This window comes from Puma concolor, chromosome A2, assembly GCF_028749965.1.
Source record: "Puma concolor isolate L17-30 chromosome A2, mPumCon1.1.hap2, whole genome shotgun sequence".
In the NCBI taxonomy this organism is placed as follows: domain Eukaryota; kingdom Metazoa; phylum Chordata; class Mammalia; order Carnivora; family Felidae; genus Puma; species Puma concolor.
Window position 1 is genome coordinate 169,625,231 of NC_141668.1, and position 22,457 is coordinate 169,647,687.

The following is a 22,457-nucleotide window of genomic DNA, read 5'->3' on the forward strand; positions in this document are numbered from 1 at the left end:
GGCTGTGAGGTCACCTGCACGGAAGCGGTTAGAGCGGCCTGTGGCAGGGTCCTGTGGTAGGGCTGGGCGGCGGGCTGGGGAGAGGGGGCCCAGCTCTGGAGCCCTAGCTTCGGGCACCCACGGAGGCTCAGCGAGACCACAGGAGAGGTGCTCAGAGAGGTGGAGGGGCTCGCCTGAGGCCACACGGCGCTGGGCCGCAGGAGAGCCCAGCCTCAGCCCTGCGCGCGTCCCCTGCCCCCTCCGCCCCTGCCCAGAGGCTGGCACGGCTGTGTCCCGGGGCAGGCGCGCTCTCCCCCTCCCCAGGCTATTTTTAAAACTTAATTTCCTCAAAAATTGGGTGGCTCATCCAGAAGAGAGTGGGTCACGTCTTGGGCTGGGAGGAGCGACATCGTGGTGTGGCCTCTGCCGTCCCAGCCGGCCTGGCTGGTGGTGGCAGCACAGGGCAGGGCCGTGACCTCCAGCAGTGGACTCGCCGTGAGCAGGAAGGGAAGGCCCTCCAGGGCCGGGGGGCCACGGGTTTTGAGGGTTTTGAGCAGCAGGGGTGGGGGGGTCCTCACAGGCATGGTGCTGTGCTGGGGGGGGTGGGGCAGACGGACCGCCGCGGGGCTTCCTGCCGGAGGAGGCCGGTGTGGACGTGGCTGGACAGGAGGGCGAGCAGGGCTGTGAGTGGCCAGGCCGCCCCCCGACCCGCTGAGGAGCCTGAGGAGCCGGGAGGACTCAGGGGCAGGCGGAGCCGTGGCAGGGGGGAGGCCGGGACCTCGGTGTTGGGCCTGCTCGGCCTGGGAGCTGCAGAGGACGAAGTCCAGAATGTTCTGCCCTGGTCCACCGCCAGCTTCTTGCCTTCTCTCCTCTTCCTTCCCCCACAGCCCACACATAACACCATGAATTGTTCTGTTGGGCAGCCAGCAGAAATATCACGTCAGCTTTCTAGCACCTTCTGCGACCCGCTTGCCTCTAGCTGAGCCTTGGGATGGGCCCACGTTCAGGCCCGGGGCCTGGGCACCCAGGTTGGAAGGTCTGTGGGTGGGCACCTGGGGCCTCGGGCAGGTGAGCCAGCCTCCGTGTGTCGGCTTTGGCCTCCTGGCTGGGGTGTTCTCTGCCGTGACCATGGCACCGGCCGGTTGCCCACCCAGCCTCAGTTTCCCTGCCTGGACCATCTCCGGCACCTGGCTGACTGACGCACAGGGCAGTGGTGGCACTGGGGTGGTGGTTGTGGCTGAAAGAGGACACTGGTCACCCACCCCGCCCGCCCGGGCCTGCCCCACATTCAGTGTTTCCTTTTCTCAGTAAGTGTAATTCATACCATAAAATTCACACGTTGAGGAACACGGTTTAGTTTTTCGTGTATTCCCAATGTCGTGCCACTGTCACCACTGATTCTAGAACATTCTTATCCTGCTAAAGGAAACCCCATTCCCTTTGACAGTCACTCCCCAGTCCGCAGCCTTGTCCGCTCCTCGGGACTGGAACCCCGTCTCAGCCCCACCACACCCACGGTCCTCTCTCTAGCCCGACCTCCCCTGAGCTCCAGACTCGGGGTCCGGCTGATCCTGGAGTCTCTGTGCCGGAGGCTCCGGGCGTCTCACACTCAGCTTGGCCACGCTGCACCCGACTGTCCCCACACCTGCTCCTGCCTTGTCCCTCATCTTGGCTGAGGCTGCTCATCCTTTCCGTTAATGGCTTTAGTCATAGTCCTTAGTCATCCTGGATTCCCTGCTTTTCGCTTTGCCTCCAGTGAGGGTAGCCTGTCTGTCCCAACTTGAGACCTGTCCAGAATCTGCCCACCTCCCCTCTGCCTCCCCCACCCGGTCCAGCCCATCTACTCCTGAAGGACCAGCTCAGTTCCCCACCACCCCCCCCTTCCCCCAGTCCGTCCTCCCCGTAGTGGCAGCCAGAGGGCGCCCACGAGCACCCAAGTCGGATCCCCTCCCTCTGCCCACAGCCCTCCAGGGCTCCCACCTTCCTGTGGGAAAAGCGCAAGTCCTCCCTTGCTGGCCTGACCCCTCACCCATCACCCAAGCCGAGGCCCTCCACCGTCCTGGTCACCACTTGGCTTCCCGCCAGCCTGACACGTAGACACCCAGCACGTGAGTTTCTGTTGCGGCTAAACAAATCACACGGCCTGATCTAAAACCACACTCTGGAGGTCATGAGTCTAAGATGGGTGTCACGGGGACCAAACCCAGGCATGGGCAGGGCCGGTTCCCCCCGAAGCCCCAGGGAGACCCCTCTCCTGCCTTTTCCGCCTTCCGGAGGTGCCACATCCTAGCCCGCGCGCCCCCCCCCCCCCCCCCCCCCAGCCAGCAGCATGGGGTCTGCCCGTCTCTCTGCCTCCCTCTCATGAGGATCTCGTGGGGACGCTGGGCCCAGGGACCCCGGGTCTCCCCGACCTCAGACCTCACCAGCCTTGGCTTCCTCCCACCTGCAAAGCCCGCCCCGTCTGCAGGAGGCAGGGGTATGTCTGCGGTCCATACTTGTTTGAACAGATAATCCTCAGCAGAAGCCTGCTTTGCAGGTGAGGACGCCAGGGCTCAGAGAGGTCAGTGGTTGGCCTCCCCACAGGGAGCGAGGATTGGAGGGCAGGGCGTTAGGGATAAAAACTGCCTGCTCCCTCACTGTGAGCCTCTCTCCACGGTGAGCACCTCTTTCCCGGGGACAGTGTGAACAGGGGCCAGGGAGCCGTCACTCCAGCCCTGGCCGCCTGGCCGCTTCCCACCGACCCAGCCGGTCACGTGATTTCTCTGTGGCCCGAGGACGTTGGATCTGGTTGAGCCCTGCTTCCGCCGGCAGGGGAAGGCCACAGTTGTCAGTTTGGTCAGCCCTTCGCTGCCAGGGACTTAACGTCTTTGGGGTCAGTGGTGGGTTGACGTCCGCGCCCGTTTCCCAGCCAGGGTACTGTCGTCCCTCCGTAGGGGTGCAGGGAGCTGAGTGAGGTCGGAGACACCTGTGTGCGGGGAAGGCAGGGTGGTGACACGGTGGGGTGGAGGGCCGCCCCCGTCTCCGGGCTGAAGCCTCTCTCTTCTCTCCTGCAGGCTTGGCCCAGAAGAAGATGGCCCCGTCGGAGGTGAGTGTCCTGTGGCCTTCCTGACCCACTTCTCCGAAGACCGACCAGCCCCGGGGCCTGCTGTGCGGCCTGGGGCAGCTGGCCGCACCTCCCCGGGCCCCACGCTCTGGCAGGTGGCAGGCAGTGAAAGTCCCTCGGTCCTGCCGGCATCTTGAGTTTCAGGGAGGGGAGCCGCTGGGGAAGGAAGAGCAAGGACCCGGCCTGGACAGTGAGGGACAGAGGGACGGAGACTGAGGGTCCAGAGGGGTGGGAGGGGAGCCGGGCAAGGGCGGGTCCCTGAGGAGCCCCCAGGAGGAGGGGGGTCCAGTCAGATGCGGCACCGCTGGTGTAGCATCCGTTGTCCCCACACGCCCGCCCACGTCTTCCGTCTTCTGTTCGGGATCCAGAGAGCTCCTGCTCCTGCCGGGGGGCGGCCGCTCGCCCGCGCCTTGCACCGTGGGGGGGTCAGCACTGTCCCTGGTCCTGAAAGCGGCCTGTGGGAGCGAGTCTGTGAGCCCCGCATTCCAGGAGCAGCCCAGGCGTGGCGTCCCTGTACCGGCGCTAGCTTCCTGGCCCCAGGCACCTGTGTCCCCCGGGTTGCCACCCGTCACGTGGGGCCCTTGTCAGGAGGGCTCTCCTGGAGGCAGTGGGGAGTCAGCGCGGGGTGCGGAGCAGGGGCGGTGCCCCCGATTTCTGGGGAGAGCCCGCCCCCTGGTGGCCAGTATGCGGAACACGCCGGGGCCTGCTGAGGAGCGAGGGCAGCTGGGGGGCTGCCTGAACCCCCGTGGGGCAGTGGGGGTTGGGCTGATGTGAGTGCTCCCAGCTGGAGGCCAGAGGGTTTCACGGGCTCTTTGGATGGTGCAGGTACACAGTAGATGTTTCTTAAATGTCCATGAGCGGACAGCCCCCACCGCCCCTCCACCATTCTCCCCTGTGGAGCCGCGCATCAGTGCTGGTGGCTCCCACACAAATTTGTCACGCCTGCCCTGGCTGTCCCCACACAGGTCCCGGGCCAGTGGGACCTCTCCCTGTTTCACAGTCATTCCAGCCCACATGTCTCGGCCCTAAGGGACGCTGTGTGATGTCTGGAGACATCTGTGGCTGTCAGGATGCAGTGAGGTTGCTCACTGCTCACAGTGCATGGGACGCCCCATAGGGGACAACCCAGCCCTCCCCCCGCCCCCGTCAGCAGGCCCAGGGAGTCCCTGAAGTTAGGGTTCTGCTCCTGAGGAACCGGAAGTCCGGTCTGGGCCTGGGCCCCTCTGGATGTGCAGAGTTGGACCGTGTGGCCCCAGTGGGTGACGGGGCACCTGCTCTGCCCTGGAGCCCGCCCACACCAGACTCTGCCCCACGTGGCTTGCCAGCCAGTGACTCAGCCCTGACTCTGGTCAGGATTTCCAGAGCACTCTGGCCCCAGCGGCGCCTCCTTGCTGATGTTTAATGCTTCCTGCTTCCTCCTCTCCAGGCCCCGTCGATGACTGGACAGCTGGGCCCCGGCCACGGGAAGAAGTTGGGTCATCGGGGCGTGGACGCATCTGGCGAAACCACCTACAAGAAGGTTCCTCCTCTGCCCTCGGCTGGTTGGGGTGGGGCAAAGTGGAGAAGGGCTCCCAGCCATCCGGGGCCCCCCACACAGGGCCGGGCGGGCTCTGTGCCCACGTGTGGCTGCGGGCAGATCCCCTCGGTGCGGGCCCCTCCGTCCCAGCGAGGCCCTTGCCTGCTGTCGCCATCACAAGCATCGGGCGATGTGCCCGCAGCTGCACCACCACCCGCCCGGCTACAGGAGCCGCCTGCGACCCTGGGCGAGCCCTCAGCTGCTCCGGCCCTGCTGGCTCATCCGGAAAAGGAGAAATGCGGTTCTCCTTCCTTCCCTTGGAAAGCGGGGCTGAGCTGTCACCCCCACCCCTTTCTCCTCAAGTGTGGGCGGCCTCCAGCCCAGGCAGCCTGGGCGACGTAATGCTGGGCGGCCCCGACATGCCCCACCGTGGCTGGGGAAACCGAGGCACGGAGCGGCGGTGTCGCTCACGCAGCGTGACCGTGCATGTCACCGGGAGAGTAGGTAGCAGGAACCCTGCCGAATCGGGACAGTTTTGAGAACTTGGAACCTTCTAGAACCTTGATGGAAAACAGGCCTCGGGGCTGCGTGAGGTGATATTGGGGTCCCAGCCAGGCCACCTTGCCGTGGGGTTGTGTGAGCTGAACGGCAGCCCAGAGGCCAGCGGGTCTGGGACGAGTGGTGGGCAGGTACCCCGGGGCCCCGTGCGTGATGGGTGCCAGGGTCAAGCTGCGAGCTGGACATCTGGCTCGTCCTGCTGCCCCGAGGGGCTTCTCGTTTTGCCTCCCCGCCCTGGCAGCCGAGGGTCTTGATCCAGCTGGGTTTCCCCACAGACCACGTCCTCCACCCTGAAGGGGGCCATCCAGCTGGGCATCGGCTACACCGTGGGCAACCTGAGCTCCAAGCCAGAGCGTGACGTGCTCATGCAGGACTTCTACGTCGTGGAGAGCATCTTCTTCCCCAGGTGGGCCCGGGCCCTGCGCCATGGAGACTGGCCCCGATGCCCGTAGCAGCTCACCCAGCACGCAGACACCGTTGGGATGCAAACAGCCTTGCTGTTCTCTGAGCTCCCTTCTCTGCTGGAAATAGCACGGGCCTCTCCCGGCACCTTCTTGGCTTTGAGGCCTCACCCTGTACCGGTCGTGATGTTAGTTTGCTGCCGAATCAGAGGGCTGCAGTACAACAGTGATTTTAAGAAACAGGAGAAGAAAACATAAAGTTCACTTTTCTCTCACATGGAAAATAGTGACAGGCAATCCAGGGCCATCAGGCAGCTCCCCAGTGTTGGGGTCCCGCGTTTTTCTGGCCGTTCCACCGTCCTTGTGTGCAGCTTTTGCAGCCAGGGGTTTCAGGTAGCTGCCCGAGATCCTGCCATCACGTCTGCATTCCACTAGCAGAAGGAAGAGAGCACATGCCCCTCCCCAGACAGAGCAGCACCAAGAAATGATGGTTTCTGCTCTGCTCATAGCCCATTGGCCGACCACGGTCACATGACCAGAGCTAGCTGCAGGAGAGGCTGGGCAGTGGGCTTCCTCTGGGCGGCCATGTGCCCAGCAAGCACTGGGAATGGATGTTGGGACATGGCCCTCTGTCCCCTGGGGAGTCCCATGCCACCGTCTGAGTTGGCCGTCCGGAGAAGGCCTTGGAGCTCAGCGGCCAGGGCGCCGCCCAGGCCTGGGACGTCTGCGCCACCGGCGAGTTGGGGAGGCACCCACGAGGCCGCCGTCCCTCACAGGCCCCCTCCCTCCTTGCTCCACAGTGAAGGCAGCAACCTCACCCCCGCCCACCACTTCCAGGACTTCAGGTTCAAGACCTACGCACCTGTCGCCTTCCGCTACTTCCGGGAACTCTTCGGGATCCGACCGGATGATTACTTGGTAAGAGCGTCAGTCAGCTGCTGCTGCGTAACAAGCTGTGGCAGACCGGCGGCCCACAGCGCCACCTGTCTGTCCCTTGTGGTTTCTGTGGGTCAGGACTTCGGGTGCAACTCAGCCGGGTTCTTTGCTCAGGGTTGTGCTGGAGGGTGGGCTGGGGCTAGAGCCTCGTGGGGCACCGGACTGGGGGAGGGTCTGCTTCCAGCTCCACGGTGACATTGGCGGGACCCCCTCCTCGCCCATCGGCTGGGGCTTCCGTTCCATCCCTGCGGGCCTCTTGGTCAGAGCGTGAGCGACAGGAGTGTCCTGTCCCCTTTGCCACGTCTGTGGGTTAGAGGCGCGTCACATGTCAAGCCTCCCTTCGGGAGGAGGTGGGTCGTGGGGACCAGTTCAGAACGTCCCCTCAGTTCTGGTGTGGTTTTAGTCTCTCAAATTAGAATAATCTTGGAGCGTCTGGGGGGTTCAGTTGGTTAAATGTCGACTCTTGATCTCGGCTCAGGTCACGATCTCATGGTTCATGGGTCCGAGCCCCATGTCGGGCTCCATGCTTGAGCGCACTGAGTCTGCTTGGGATCCTCTCTCTCTCCCTCTCTCTCTGCCCCTGCACTGCTCTCTGTCTCTCTCTGTCTCTCTCTCTCTCAAAACAAATAAATAAACATTTAGAAAAATCAGAACCTAGGCCCTACCCTTTGATCTCACAGTGAACGATCAGGACTCCTGAAAGTTACAGCTCGCCTGCACACGGGGCTCGTCACCTGGGTGGGTCAGTCTGCACTTGGGGAAGGTCTGGCGGGTCTGTTTCGAGTTCGCCCGGTCACCGGTTTGCGACTTTGTGTTCGGGAAGCCTTACTCCCTGGGCAAGAGCGTGTCCGTGACCGTTGGATATACTCTGTGTAATCCTTCCACCGTCTGCTGTCCCTGGGGCTCGGCCTGTGGGCCTGCTGGCTCTCACCTGCAGTGACTCGTCTCCCTGCGTGTCGGGAGGTACTTGGCCTCACTCTCCCCTGGGTTCTTAGTCTGCGGGAAAGCTGTGCCCTCAGCCGCGGCCGTGTCCCTGCAGAGAGAGCAGCATTTGCTCCGGCCGTGGGCACGTCCGGGCGCCCAGAAGTCACAGTGCCCCTTGCCAGGGCCAAGGCCTGGTCCTCTGACCACAGCATCCGTGTCGTGTTCCCCCTCTGGCCTCCGCCGCAGCCCCGTAACGACGTTCCCTTTGGTCCCGCAGCCTCCTCGGAGTGAAGCCAGCCTGGTGGTTCCGTAGTAGAGATGACCTGGGTGACCTCGGTTTTAGGTCTCGGGAGGGAAAGGGGACACCTGTGGCGCTCGCCGTGGCAGTGGTGATGCGGCCTCTGTGTGCTGGTGGGGAGCGGACCCAAGCTGGTCCTGGCGGCGGAGTGGACACAGGGCGACGGCCGAGGGCCTGTCTCGGCCTTGAGTGGGTGCTCAGCAGGTGTCCTCTGTCCTCTTTAAGACCTGCCCTGTTTGCAGCGACAGGGTGGCCAGGGCCCCTGGATCCAAGAGGCCCTCCCACGGCGGGGGTGGGGAGCTCGGACACGGCTGGATGGTGCACCCAGACAGCATCACTGCCCCCATTTATCAGCTCTGGTCCCTCGGTTCCTCTCTCTTCCCGCCGGGTCCCTGTGGGCCGTGGGCATCACCTCGGCTCCAGAGACTTCTGTGGCGGCCGCCATGGTCCTGAGTTTTGTGGGGGCTCGCCCACCATCACTGTGAGAGCCCTGGGCTGACCCGGTGTTGACTTCGGCTCAGGACAGCAGGGCAGCGGCCGGGGGAGGCGGGGGACACGTGCGGGGGCAGGGGCTGCAGACGGTCAGCCTCGGGCCACGGGCGCCCACCCTGGGCACTGAGGGGAGAGGGGGCACGCCTGGGGTCGTCTGCCCGTGACCCCGTCCCGGTGGCCGGTGGTCTCTTGGCTGGGAGGTCTGCCTGTGTCACCGCTGCCTCCTCTGCAGCCAGGACCCCGTGAGGCCTGAGCCCTGTACGCGGCCCCCCAGGCCGCTCCCTGAGGGCAGCGGCTGCGGCATTGCTTCCAGACCGTTCTCTGCTCACAGACTTCTTTGGTGCGAAGCCGCGCAGTCCCCCTCGGCGCTCATCTCTCCTCCTCTCCTGCCAGCTGGGGCCGGCTGTAAGGCCTTGGGGTTTCCCTGTTCCCGGCGGGCTCCCGAGGCCCAGGACGCCCCTCGCTGCTGTGCTTCCAGGGCAGGGTGGGGGGAGGTGGGGGTGAGGAGGGAGAACACGGGCAGCCTGGGCCTGGGCCTCTGCTTCCGAGGGTGCGGGGGCCTCGTGGCTGTGGGCGGAGCGGGACGGACAGAGGGCCGTGTTGGCTGCAAACTGGACCTGTCCTCCCCCTGCACAACCCACCGCCTCCCCGAGCTGCCTCCTTGCTGTCTGCGGCCAGCACAGCTGGGAGGCCCACTGACTCGGCTCCCCTCCGCCGACAGCCCTGGGCCGGGCCCCCACGCGGCTCCCCGCACCGTCGCCCCCACAGTCCAGATGGCCCAGGCAGCCTGTCCTGGCCCGGCTTCCGGGCATCCGCACGTCCTGTCTTATTAGCAGGCTTGCGTCAGCCCTGCGCCAGCCTGGTGCCCGTTTTGGAGCCGGTCACCACGTTGGGGACTGCCAGCACATTCCCCCTGAGTGGCCTGGCTGTTGGCTCCACTCCCCTGAGGCGCGGACAGTTAGAGGTGGCGCTGTTGTCCTTGTGGTCAGCACTAGGTCGCAGGTGTAGGGGCAACAGCTGTGGCCTCAGACCCCTCTTCCTTCCAGGGTGGCGCCCGTGGTCCCTGGGGGGGTCATGCCTCTGGTGTGTGCCCGTCCCACCCACAGCCGGCCCCCGACTAACCGCCCGGTGCCTGGGACACCGGGCCGCAGCCCGGAGTTTGCACAGCACCACAGCTTGCTGGACCACGGCTCGTCCTGGGCTCGGCCGTGGCCAGGCAGTGGGTGGGGGCGCCCGATCTTCCCAGGGTCTTTGTCCAGCCAGGGCGTGCTGACTGCTGGGGCATCGGGTTAGGGTCCTTACACCCAGCGATGCAGTAAGTGTTCCCTCGGCGTTTACCCTGTGGCCCGGGGGGGGGGGGGGCATGCTGTGGCCTCGTCCCTGTCATATACCAGCGACACTCAGTCAGGACTTCGGGGGTGCAGGGCACAGAAACCCAACCCAAACAGCCTTAATCCCGAAAAACACCTCAGTGGCTCATTAGCTGAAAAGGCCCAGGGGCAGCAGCCCGCAGGGCCTCACTTTCCTTGGCTTCTTAACAGACCAGGCACCTGCTGTATGCTGGGCTCTGTCATGGGTGCTGGGGACCCTCCATGAGAAAAATGCTTAAAAATCCCTGGGTCCACAGAGTTTACTGTTTGTTGGTGGGGAGGGCGTGTGGGGCTGATGGACAGCAGGCACGGAAGAAAGCCGATGTCCATGGAAGAGAAGATGGGGAAGAGAAGGGTGTGCTGGGGGCCGTGGTTGGGGTTGCTCGCCAGGGACACAGGCTCCCCTCTCAGCTGTTCTTGTGCGTGGCATCCGTACCAAAGGTTGTCTTGTGGTCCAGCATGGCTGCTGGGGTTCCAGCTGTCACATCAGCTTTCCACGTGGGAAATGGATGGGAAGGAGGGAGGGGCACCAGCGTTTGTCACCTGATTAGGGATTCAGAAGCTTCTACAGGCTCGTTGACCAGAGTTGACTGTTGTGGCCTCACCTAGCTGCGGGGAAGGTTGGGCAGTGAGTCTTGGCCAGATGGGTGCACAACCCAGCACGACTGGGTGTCTGTTACTAACGGGAGAGGGACCGTGCCCTAGGAGATCGGCACCCACGCTGCAGATTAGCCCGGGGTTCAATCCTTGCTGTGTGGCCTCAGGCGTGTCAGTTTCCCTCTCTGAGCATATTTCTTCATCTGTGAAAGGAGGCTGACAGTGACCTGTTCCAGAGCTGTCCGCTAGACGCTGGGCGTGTGGGGTGTCAGCGACCCACCTGCCCACTCACTGCCCCCCCAGTACTCGCTGTGCAACGAGCCACTGATCGAGCTGTCCAACCCCGGCGCCAGCGGCTCCCTGTTCTACGTCACCAGTGACGACGAGTTCATCATCAAGACGGTGATGCACAAGGAGGCCGAGTTCCTGCAGAAGCTGTTACCCGGCTACTACATGGTGAGGAGCCCCGCCCTGCATCCCCGCTCCACCCCGCCCCTGGCTCCTACAGGGTGAGGAGCCCCGCCCTGCGGCCCGACCCACCTCCGCCCCTCCCCTGCCCCTGCCCCTACACAGTGAGAAGCCCCGCCCCACCTTTTGCCCCGCCCCCTACATGGTGAGGAGCCCCGCCCCTGGCTCCTACAGGGTGAGGGGCCCTGCCCTGCAGCCCCGCCCCACCTCCACCCCATACATAGTGAGGGCCCCTGCCCCACCTCCGCCCCGCCCCTTCCCCCTACGTGGCGAGGAGCTCCGCCCCGCCCCGCCCGGCCCCCTACATGGTGAGAAGCCCCGCCCTGCAGCCCCGCCCCGCCCCCTACATGCTGAGGAGCCCCGCCCTGCGGCCCAGCCCACCTCTGCCCCTCCCCTGCCCCTGCACAGTGAGGAGCCCCGCCCTGCAGCCCCACCCCACTTTTTGCCCCGCCCCCTACATGGCGAGGAGCCCCGCCCCTGGCTCCTACAGGGTGAGGGGCCCCGCTCCCTATGCTGATGCCCCGCCCCCGTTCCCCGCAGCTCCGCCCCCACCTCGGCCTGTCCCCACCCCTACATGGTGAGGAGCCCCGCCCCGCCTCCAGCTCCTTTCTTGTTGGGAGCAGGTTCAATAGCAGCCACGGGCTCTGAGGCTAAGGAATTTGGGCAGATGGGGTCCGGGAGACCCCTTTTGGGCAGGCCATGGGAAGTCCTCCTGAGCCTCGCCTTCACCCCTACCCCCCCCCCCCCCCAGCACCACCACGTGGTGCCTCAACACTTGGCAAGCGGGACTTGCCATCTAAACCCTCATGGCCTTCCCTGGGGGTGGGGGGAGTGGGGGTGGGGGTGGGGGCGGGGGCGGGCGCGGGCCCAGCCTTCACTCCCCATCCCTTCTCCCCACCGACACCCCTGAGTCACGGAGCCCAGAAATCGAGGCTTGTGTCTTGGTAGCTGGTGACTCAGGCGTGGGGGAGGGAGGCTGGACCACCAGCTGGCATGTCACAAAGGACCAGCTGCCGGGGCACTTCCCATTCCCTGTGTGACTCACAGCCTGAAAGGGCGGCTCAGATCCCTGGGCGGGAGTGGAAGCAGGAGTGGCCAAGGGTCGTGACCAGGCACCTGGCAGGGGTGCAGATAGGCTTTTCTGGGCAGCTCTGTTCGGATTGTGGCCCCTCTCCCCTCCGGGGCGTCTCGTTCATAGTGCATGATGGTCAGGGGGTCCCTGGCCCCCACGGTCAGGGGTCGGCAAGCTTCCTGTAAAGAACCGTCTGGTAAATGTTGGGGCTTTGTGACCCAGGCAGCACCTACCTCCATAGCTCAGCCCTGCTGTCACTGCACGGAAGCCCCATGGACCCTGAGTGAGTGGACGGGCTCCACGTGCCTGGATAACTTCCTTTACTGACGCTGAAATGTCAAGTTCATGTCGTTTTCACATGTCACAGAACACTACTTTCCTTTTTTTCTCCCCACCTTTTTTAACAACACAAAGCCATTCATAGCTTAGCCGCTGGCCACGTGAGAACGAGTGGGTAGTTGGACTTGGTCGCGTATTCAGAGTTTGCCAGCCCTTGTCCTGGACTGTGCCTGGAAGCCGTGACCCCGTGTCACCCCAGGCTGGGGAGGTGGGGCACCTGGGTCTGGCCTGGGGGGGAAGCCAGCCCCTGACACCCGGAGGATCTCATCTGCTGGAACCTGGCTAACGTCAGATCTCTGGGAGGGCAGAGTGCGGGGCTGGCCCAGGCGGGTGGTGGTCAGGGAGGGCTTCCTGGAGGTGGCCCTGCACAGAGTGTGCCGGTGACGGCGGCCGTGGCGACTGTCCTCCAGCCCTGTCCTCCTCCTTCGCCTCCCAGAACCTCAACCAGAACCCGCGGACGCTGCTGCCCAAGTTTTACGGGCTGTACTGCGTGCAGTCGGGCGGCAAGAACATCCGCGTGGTGGTCATGAACAACATCCTGCCGCGCGTTGTCAAGATGCACCTCAAGTTCGACCTCAAGGGCTCCACGTACAAGCGGCGAGCCAGCAAGAAGGAGAAGGAGAAGAGCATTCCCACCTACAAGGACCTGGACTTCATCCAGGACATGCCCGAGGGGCTCCTGCTGGACGCAGACACCTTCTCCGCCCTTGTCAAGACGCTGCAACGGGACTGCCTGGTGAGGCCGCCACGCCCACACGGCCCCGGTGCAGGGGAGGAGCCCAGAGCAGAGTGCGTGGGGCTGGGGGGGGGGGGGGGGGCAGTTCAGGGTCCCTCGCCTCTCTGGGCCTCTGTTGTCCCGTCTGTGAAACGGGGACGCTGGTGGAAGCGAGTAGAGTGTGAGCCCCAGGCCCACGGACCCCTTTGCCCCCGCTTGTCCTCGTGGTCTCCTCCACCCCGTGACCTGGGGGGTTTCGAGCCTGCTCCCCTGGACTAGAGATCTCATCTAGTCTCGGGGAGCAGGCTCGAAACCCCAGGCCCCCAGGCCCACCACCCCTGGCTCCTAGGCCTCTTGGAAAACTTTGCACGACCTTGCCCGAGGACGCCCCCAGACCTCTCAGGACCTCGGGCTTCCCTGAGCCCAGGTGTCAGAGCCCTGGGGGCCAGGAGCGGGTTTGGTGTGCGGAGCGGCTGGACTCTGTCAGGAGGAAGGAAACACCCTGGGCCCTGTCTGTGTGGATGCCACGCCTCGGGTCCCATTGCCTGCCACGTGGCCTGGCCCCTTGCCCCTGACCCCTTGGACTCCTGGCCATCCGTGAAATGGGGGTCAGGACAGGCCTCTGCGAGGCTGTGGGGACCGAGTGGGCACAGACCCCGATGCAGCTTGGGGTTGTGGGGGGCCGGGCACCGGGAGCGTGACCTGTCGACCCCACCCCCGGCAGGTGCTGGAGAGCTTCAAGATCATGGACTACAGCCTGCTCCTGGGCGTGCACAACATCGACCAGCAGGAGCGGGAGCGGCAGGCCGAGGGCGCCCAGAGCACCGCGGACGAGAAGCGGCCGCTGGGCCAGAAGGCCCTCTACTCCACGGCCATGGAGTCCATCCAGGGCGGGGCCGCGCGCGGGGAGGCCATCGAGTCGGATGACACGTAGGTGACCCGGGGCTGTGGGGCCCTCGGGTGTGAGGCGGGCAGGGAAAGTTGGCCGCGAGGGCAAGAGACGAGGAGCAGGCGCGTCCAGAAGCCCGCGTGTGGCTGGTTCCTGGTTTGTGAATCGGAGCAGCAGAGTCTGCCCGCCAGGCCCCGCGAGGGTCACAGGTGGACGCACAGCTCCCCGGCCGGGTGATGACCGGGGCGTTCCGGCTCAGTCTGTCTGCGGACTGAGGCCCGTGGCCATCCGTGTGGGAAACACAGATGCCCCCTCCCCCTGCCGGACCCCAGAATGGGTTAAAGCACCACCATCTGAAGCAAAGCCGTAGGGGTGTTGAGTGCTGGGGACGAGGCAACATCTACAGCAGGGGGCCGAACCCAGAGCCCCGGGGAGAACAGGCCCCGGTGGTGGAGGCCGAGGTCACAGTCTCAGAGAGGGCTGTGCCCTCTGCCCGAGACAGATTCGTGGGGTGTCCGCCCCGCCCCCGGCACTGTGCACGCTGGGCCGGGTCGTTCTCTGGGGCGTCCTGAGTGCTGTAGGCCAGAGCAGCATCCCTGGCCCCCCCCCCCATGGCAGGGCACCCCCAGTCGTGAGGGCCTCAGACGTCTCCAGACATCGTCGAGTGCTTGAGGACGACAGTACCCCGGTGGGAACGGTTTCTGTAGACAGGGTGTCGAGACTGAGCGTGCCGGGAACCAGCACGGGGGCCCTGGAGGAGGGGGGCATAACCCCCCAGCGTCCGCAAGGGAGACGGGGGGGCTCACAGCTGGGGAGGACGGAGGAGGAGCCCTGACCCTGACCAGGCGAGGCAGTGGGGGCAGGGGGAGTGACACCTGCAGAGGTCTGGTGGCTTGGCCCGACCTCCACTGTGTTGGCGTTTGTAGGGTCTGTGCCAGGCCTGGCGGGATGGCGGGGTGCGCAGGTGAGCTGGGCAGTGCGTGGAGTGCGGTGCGCGGAGCCTGCAGGGCCCGGGCCTGGCGGGCCTGGGTCATGGGGACTTGAGGACAGTCGCTGCGTCGTGTGGCCTCACTAACCATGCCGGGCCGGGCACGTGTGGGCCTGGGGCTGAGTGAAGCGACTAACTCCCCAGACGGGACCCAGAAGCACTGGGGGCCCCGCCCGGGGTGAGCGTGTGCGTGTGCGTGCGCACGGGTGTGTGGGGGCCAGACCCCTCGCCAGCCTCCAGCCTCGCGTGTCTGACGGCAGCTCGGCCCCAGCCGAGCTGCCGCCTACAGGAGCACATGGGCTCTGGCTCCTTCAGCTTCTCCGAGGCCGGGCTCTGGGCCCCCCACGCCGCCCCCGCCAGCGGTGTGGCTCTGTGGGGTGTTGACGGCGCTCCTGTCCCCCCGCCCCTGCCCACAGCGGTGTGGCCCTGTGGGGTGTTGACCGCGCTCCCGCCCTCTCTCCCCAGGATGGGCGGGATTCCCGCCGTGAACGGCCGAGGGGAGCGCCTTTTGCTGCATATTGGCATCATTGACATTCTGCAGTCGTACAGGTGGGTGCCCCCTGCCCCCCTCACTTGCCCACGGAAGCGGTGCACCTGCTGCCCGCAGACAAAGCCTCCTCGGCCCCAGGAAGGCTCCTGATTGGCTGCCGTCCCCTGAGGCCTCGAGGGAGGCATTCGGTCCCCGACTGGGTGACTCCACCTTCGGGGTTGGGGCTGGCGTGGGGCATGTGGGGTGGGTGGGGTGTCGCCCGCCGGTCCGGCCCTGTCTGCTGAGCGCCGACCGTGTGCCCGGTGCCGGGCTAAAGTGCGCAGGACAGAAGTGCCCGTGGCCGCAGAGCACGGCATCTCGGGACAGCTCCTACGATGGGCAGGAGTAAATGCTCGTGGCTGGGGCCCCATATCGTGGGATCTCAAGTGCGGCAGAGCCGAAGGAACAGATACCCCAGCCTCACCTGTGGTTTAAAAGCTGGGGTGTGGGCCACCTCGTTACCCATGCCCTGACCCGCATGAGGTCTTGGTGACGAGCGTTTCTTAGTCTTAGTTTTCCGTCCTGAGAGCGGAATGCGTTCATTATGCACGTTCCCGACAGGACAGAGGGGACCCTGGGCGTGGTGGTCCCCATTTCCCATGTCCACCCCCTCAGGAAGCCCACTGGGTGGCTTTTTTCCTAAATATGAAACTGGGCTCCTGCCCGTCAAACACTAGTATTCGCAGCCTGTTGTTTTCCGACTCAGGGGCAGATGTCTTCCACGGGGACATCTCTCTGGGTTTAGAGCAGGAGTGGAGAGCTTTAATGTTTACTTATTAATTTTGAGGGATAGAGTGAGCAGGGAAGAGGCAGAGAGAGAATCCCAAACAGGCTCCAGGCTGTCGGCACAGAGCCCAACTCGGGGCTCAAATTCACAAACCGTGAGATCGTGACCTGAGCTGAAGTCAAGAGTGGGGCGCTTAACCAGCTGAGCCACGCAGGCGCCCGGGGAAACTTTGGAGGTGTCAGACCAGGGTTTCTGCGGAGGCTCTTGAGTGGGGGCAAGGAGGGTGGGCCAGCGTGTGTCAGGCAGCCACAAGCCTATCCTGGGGCAGGGGTGTCCCACGGGGGTGGGTGCTGAGAAGAGGACCCTTCCCCCACCCCATAGACTAGGGGGTGTCCAGGAAGGCTGCCTGGAGGAGGCAACGTTCTCCCCAGCCCAGGCGTGCAGGGATCTAGTTAGAGCCACAGTGCAGGCCACTGATTCCAGCAGAGAGGACCCGGGCTCAGCCTGGGCCATGAGAGAGGAAGGCCGTACTCTGGGGGTGCTGCCATATGCCCCCCACCGAGGGCCAAGCGCCACGGCCTTTTCACTTCCTCTCTAAGAGTAGCAGCGGTAGGAGCCACCAGCAGGCGGGGAGGGGAACAGAGGGCGCCAAAGAGGGAGGTGGCCTCTGGCTGAGGCGTCTCAGTTCCTCTGCACCAGGGCCCTCCCACCCACTTGGTGCCAGGAGCACACCCAGTCCCCAGACATGGCCCAGTGTCCCCTGGGGACGGGACCGCCCCACTAGAGGACCACTTTGGTTCACTCGTTTTCTCTGCAGGTTCATCAAGAAGCTGGAACACACCTGGAAGGCTCTTGTCCACGACGGGGTGAGCATTGTGCCTTCACGCGTCAGTCCACAGACGTGATGGTCTCCCGGGGCCAGGCACAGGTGCTCCAGAGCCGAGAAACACGGGCCTCCCTTCCCGGAGCCAGTGTCCCTTGGGGGCGGCCGTGTGCCCCCGGCAGTCACAGGCCAAGGGGTCCGGGTCAAGACGGGAGAGGGCAGGCAGCTAGCTGTAGGCCGTCCGGCAGTGGCGTCTGAGCCACCGGTGAGGGGCACGGAAGGGCTTCTTGGAGGAGAGGACGCCCAAGCTGAGCTGGGAGGATTCCCAAAGACCGCCCGACCGGGAGAGTCAGGGGCCAGCTAGGCAAAGAGCAGTCTGGAAATGCGCAAGACGGAGGGGGCTCGGGCACTGGCCACACCCACGGGGCAGGCCAGCTGTTGGGGACCAAACGGTGCACCTGCGACAGCAGCCCTAGCACCCCGGTCCGGTTGGGCTGACGAGCTGGCTGGGGCCTTGATGCATGCCTGTCCTCCCGTGGCTCCCTTCAGACCGATTCTTACTGAAACGCTAAGGGCTGTCTGCGTGCGTGCGGTCTGTAAAATCCAGAACCCCAGCCGGCCCCCAACACCCCTCAGAGAGTGTTTGGACGGTCCAGATGGGAGCTTCCAGAAGGTGCACCAAGAAGGGCCAGGGGGCAGGAACCCTCTCACGGCGTCACAAAGCCATGGCAGCCGGAAGCACTGTAAGCCCTACCGAGGCTGCTCGGGTTTGGGGGCCCAAACGGTGGTCAGCGTAGCCATACAGGCGTGAACGGTCTGGGGCAGGTGGGGTGGCCCCTGGAGTCCAGGGCCGGCTGCTTCTGCCTGGCGCTGCACACTCCTGGGCGTGGCCCGCACGGCTGGCCCCCCACAGGGCACTCCAGGCAGAGGAGAGGGCGGAAGCTGTCACTGCCTCGTCTCCCCCACCACCTGCCAGAACGCGGTCCTGCGGTCACGCCTCTGCAGCGAGGATGGGACGTGTCGCTTTCACCCTGGAGGCCGCGAGTCCCCTGTGGGTTCTGTTACGTTACAGCAGGAAGAGGACCCAGGCCCTGTCTGGGGGCACCACCTGTGGTCGTCACCCCCCAGAGGGGGGGGTCTTGGCATGGGGGGGCGGGGTGCCGTCGCGTCCGGCGAGAGTGGCAGCCTCTAGCCTCCCTGTCGCGCAGAGAAGGAGACAAGCTTAGAGGGGAGCCCGGCATCACCCCACACTGGGGTGTGGGACCGAGGGACACCAGCGGCCGCCTGTCCCCACCTCAGGCGTGGCTGTGCGCCACCAACCGTCCCTTACAAAACAGGCGTCCAGCCGTCCTTTGTTGAGACTCGCTCTCAGAGAATTGCTCTGGTTTCTGTGTTTCGACGTTCATTCGTTTACCTCTTTGAGTAGCTGTCGCTTCCCATGGTTCAAAGGATTAGAAATACAGACGGGTTTATGATGGCGGAGTCTCCCTCCCACCCTGCCCTCTGCCACCGTCACCTGACCCCCGGGTCCGTCCAGGAAGCCCCATGCTGGGGATCCAGTCCCCTCCCCACATGGGCGGCTTTGCCCCGCCGCCCGCCTGTGCCCTGGGCTGTCCCGCGGGACCCGGGGAGCTCCTGGTGGGACCACGGCACTCATGCCCTTCTGCCCTCGGGCCCTTGTTTCGCTTCCCAGGACACCGTCTCTGTCCACCGGCCCAGCTTCTACGCAGAGCGCTTCTTCAAGTTCATGAGCAACACGGTTTTCCGGAAGAACTCCTGTGAGCCTCCCAGGCACTTTGGGCAGGAGGGCCCCCGGGGTGCAGAGACGGGAGGCAGGGGCGGCCAAGAGCCGAGCGAGCCCACAGGGTCACCTCCCGCTACTCGGCCATCCTTGGGCCTCGGTCAGGGACTCGGTCCAGAGAACGGGATGGTCAGGGCACCACGCTCACGGGGCCCAGCGCACGGCCTGGGGCCCACCGTCTGAGCTCGAGTCCTGGCTGCACCGCCTCCTGCCGGGGTGACCTCCAGCAAGCGATGCCCCGCTCTGTGCCTCAGTTTCCCCATCTGTACACACGCAGCAGCTGGGCTTGACCCTGCACCGGTGCACATTGAGGGGGACCACTTGCAGCCTCGTGCCGTCACCGAGGAAACCACCTTGGTGGACGCGGAGGCGGCCGGTCAGCAGCCGGGACCCGGCATTGTCGAGGAGGACGCAGGACAGAGGCGGCTCTTGCCCCCTGGGTGTCTGTTGGGCCTCGAGTCCCAGATCCCGGCACACATCCCAGAAGGGGCCTTTCTCCCCGTGTGTCTGTCCGCCATCTGCCCCCCGCACCCTGTGTCCCCAGAAGGCAGCGTTCTCATCAGCCTTGGTCGCTCTGTGTCCCCAGTGTCTAGGCTGGGGCCTGGCACACAGTAGGTGTTAAGTGCCCAGTGCCTACCTGCTCTCCTGGCCTGGGCCAGGCCTGTGTGGGCCATGACCCAGCTTGGTCACCTGGAGCCGGCTCGTCGAGCCAACACTCCACGTTCAGTGACATCTAGACGGGAGCTTGAAATTGGCGGCAGTGGGATTGTCTCCTGAGAGTGGGTTGTTCATTGGCGTCCGCGTGCCACGCCTTGGAACCTCTCCTGGGGCGTCATTCTCACTGTGGTCCGGGGAGCTCACCAGCCTCCAGGTACCGGAGGGCTGTTCACAAGGCAAATTGAGCACGTACTGTGTGCTGGGGTTTGTGCCGGCCGTCCCGGGGCCAGAGCTCGCAGCAGGGACGGGGAGGACACCGTGACGGGGGCTGGTGGGCTGAGCCGCATTCCACGGGCCACTCATCCCGGGTTGGACCAGGCCCTTGGTGCTGAGCCCTGCACGTGCCAAGGCCTTCTGTTTCCTGTCTGAAAGTGGAGGCCACAGCCAGGGCGGGCTGCGACAAGGGGGCCTCCTGGTGCCTCCCGAGGCAGAGCCGGGTAGAAGGCAGGGCAGGGTTTTCTCCACAAAGACAGCGGCTCGTTGCCCAGGCTTGAGGGCCGGGCTGGAGGCCGGGCAGCGGGGGCCATGTGTGCAGGCAGCGGGCCTCGAGGGGGTGGCGAGCAGGCTTCTGCGCAAAGGAGGGATGGTGGCTGGGGGCCCCTGCCTCAGGGTTGCCGGGGGCTCCCAGGCGGCCCCTGAGCGCCAGTGCGCCTCTCTCCACAGCCCTGAAGTCCTCCCCGTCCAAGAAGGGCCGTGGTGCGTCATTGGCTGTCAAGCCCCTGGGGCCCACGGCCGCCTTCTCGGCCAGCCAGATCCCCAGCGAGCGGGAAGATGCCCAGTATGACCTTCGGGGGGCCCGCAGCTACCCCACGCTGGAGGACGAAGGTGACCGGGCAGGCTGGGGAGCGGGCGCCTCGGTGACAGGAGAGATCAGGGGGCTGCTGGGGAAAGACGACGTCCCTGGGGGGCCGAGAGGGGAGGGCACGCAGGGAGCACCCCAGTGTGAGGAAAGGTTCCCTGAAGCTGGTACTTGGATGGGAAGGGCCTGGGTCACAGTCACCCCGCCCCCATCCCAGTCTGAGATCTACAGCCCTCTGGGGAGTGCTGCGGAGGGAGAGGTGACCCCACCCCATCACCAGGCGTGCAGACACCCAGAGGGATGAAGCACTTGATGGGGTTGGGCATGGTGTTTTGGAAGGTCCCTCCCAGTTTCCAGGGTTAAGGAGTCAAAGATGCCAGACAGGGAGGGTCTGGGGGAATAGCATCAAGGAAGGGAAAGACTGCATGTGCAAAGGCCCCGTGGCAGTAGTAGGCCTGGCGCGTTGGAGGAACAGTGAGAGGCCTGTGTGGTCGCAGCAGAGTGAGCGAGGAGGTGGGCAGGTGGAGCAGGACCTGTGGGCCTCCAGGACGGGTGGGCTGCTGGAAGCTGTTGTGCCAGGGGTAAATTGGAATGCATTTGCCCTCTTAAAGCTGGCCAGCAGGAGGTAGTGTTGGGTGGCAGGTGGGGGTGGGGCATGGGTGCAGAAGGTGAGCCGAGCCACAGGTGGCGCTGGGGGCCCGGCTCCTGCAGGCGCCCACAGCCTCCTCCCCACAGGCCGGCCCGACCTCCTGCCCTGCACGCCGCCATCCTTTGAGGAGGCCACCACCGCCTCCATCGCCACAACCCTGTCTTCCACGTCCCTCTCCATCCCAGAGCGATCTCCCTCGGAGACCTCCGAGCAGCCACGGTACCGGTGAGGGGCCGGGGGCGTCTCCCTCCGCGAGGCGGGGGCGTGGCCACATCCCGTACCGGGTGGGGCGGGCTGCCTCCGCCACCGGTTCCACCTGCTTGCGTCTCTCTGCAGGCGGCGCACACAGTCTTCCGGACAGGATGGCCGGTGAGATGAGACCCCAGCTTCTCCCCACCTGACCCCACGGTCTCCCCGCAAGGCCTTTCCTCTCTCCTCCCCTCCCCCTCGCACCCCGTCTGCCTTCCCGCCCAGAGCCCCAACTCTCTGACCACTTGCCTGGGCGCGGATTTAAGTTAGGGCCTAGAACTGCACAGAATCTTGAGTCACTTTGTAATTCTTTCCACCCTCCCACTCCCTTCCCTGCACCTGTTTGTTGATCTTTTAATTTTATTAGTTTTTATTCTAAGGGGTACAAAAGAGAATGTAGTGAATGCCCCCCCTGCCCCCTGCCCGTTCCCTTCCATGGGGGCAACCCCTGGACGGGTCTTTTGTTTTTTTGTCTCTTTCTGGAACTACATTATGAGCTTATGAGAAAACGTACACACGGCCTGTTTCTGCCTTCGTCTTGACACAAGCAGAGGCCTGTGCCACCCCAGGCCCCTTGCTGTGCACACTTACAGGTCAAGGCCGGCTGTGAGCACGTGGAGCCCCCGTTGCTTCTCTTCCACCTCACAGGGCTTCGCCTGCCCCCCCCCAACCCCCCCCCCCGCCCCCCGGGGGGCACTTGGGTGGTTCCTCTTGCTGGATCTTACAACGCGACTTGTAGGGCTTGCCTTCCTTAGTTTGGGGGTTAAATATTCCTGCCAGTTGGAGAGAAAGTTATGGCATAAAGCACTTTCGGTGGAAAGCGTTTCCCACTGTCCAGCTGCCCCCTCCAGCCTCCACAACCTTTTTGCTCTCTGGTGTTGCTCTGCGGAGACATTGTCCATTCCTGGCTGCCCAAATGTTCTGACGCATCTACATCAGGGGCCTGGATCGTTGAACCCCCTGGAACCACCCCACCTCCAGGCCAGGGCCCAGCTACCCCCAGGAGGGTGGGCAGGATCCAGGCCACCATTCACACATTATTCCCCTGCTGGTACTGGGGTCACGGTCAGTCCCTGCCCCCTTGCAGACCGCAGGGGTGAGCTGGGCCAGCTCAGGGCGCTGGTCAGGTGGCACCCAGAGGGAGCACCCCACGGAGGCTCCCAGCTTCCCACCAGGACTGGAGATCCACCGGCCTGGAGCTTGCCTGGTGCACCCCCACCCCCACCCCCGGAGGGCAGAGTTCCGGTGAGGAGAGAGAGCGTGAGGTGCAGCTTCCCACTGCCTCCAGGTCCCAAGAGGAGACACACGTGGAGGAGGACCTGCAGCAGGTCACGGTGCAGGTGGAGTCCGCGTGCAGCGTGGAGATCGTGGTCCCCAAGGAGGAAGACGCGGGGTGAGTCACCAGCCAGCGGGCCGGCCGCCGTCCCGTTGCCCGACTCTGCGCTCAGCTCCTGCTCTGATCCCATTGGCTGAGCGTGGCCACGTGGCCAGCTGGCCCCCGAGGCAGGCTGGGTAATG

General features: G+C 64.9%; 1 protein-coding gene across 7 annotated transcripts in view; it reads left to right on the forward strand.

Annotated features, from left to right (window-relative positions):
* PIP5K1C (phosphatidylinositol-4-phosphate 5-kinase type 1 gamma) overlaps window positions 1-22,457 on the forward strand; it is a 49,722-nt gene that overhangs the window by 17,940 nt on the left and 9,325 nt on the right. For 3 of the 7 annotated variants that reach the window (XM_086699511.1, XM_086699514.1, XM_086699517.1), the window contains exons 2-15: window positions 3,033-3,064; window positions 4,509-4,601; window positions 5,432-5,562; window positions 6,358-6,475; window positions 10,478-10,630; window positions 12,490-12,789; window positions 13,493-13,698; window positions 15,111-15,194; window positions 16,719-16,767; window positions 18,418-18,502; window positions 19,906-20,067; window positions 20,753-20,915; window positions 21,027-21,059; window positions 22,228-22,332. In XM_086699511.1, coding sequence (XP_086555637.1) covers window positions 3,033-3,064; window positions 4,509-4,601; window positions 5,432-5,562; window positions 6,358-6,475; window positions 10,478-10,630; window positions 12,490-12,789; window positions 13,493-13,698; window positions 15,111-15,194; window positions 16,719-16,767; window positions 18,418-18,502; window positions 19,906-20,067; window positions 20,753-20,915; window positions 21,027-21,059; window positions 22,228-22,332 — 1,714 coding nt within the window. Of the gene's footprint in view, window positions 1-1,942; window positions 2,088-3,032; window positions 3,065-4,508; window positions 4,602-5,431; window positions 5,563-6,357; window positions 6,476-10,477; window positions 10,631-12,489; window positions 12,790-13,492; window positions 13,699-15,110; window positions 15,195-16,718; window positions 16,768-18,417; window positions 18,503-19,905; window positions 20,068-20,752; window positions 20,916-21,026; window positions 21,060-22,227; window positions 22,333-22,457 lie in introns of those variants that run through there. The other 4 variants (XM_086699513.1, XM_086699515.1, XM_086699516.1 and 1 more) reach the window with 3 other exon arrangements.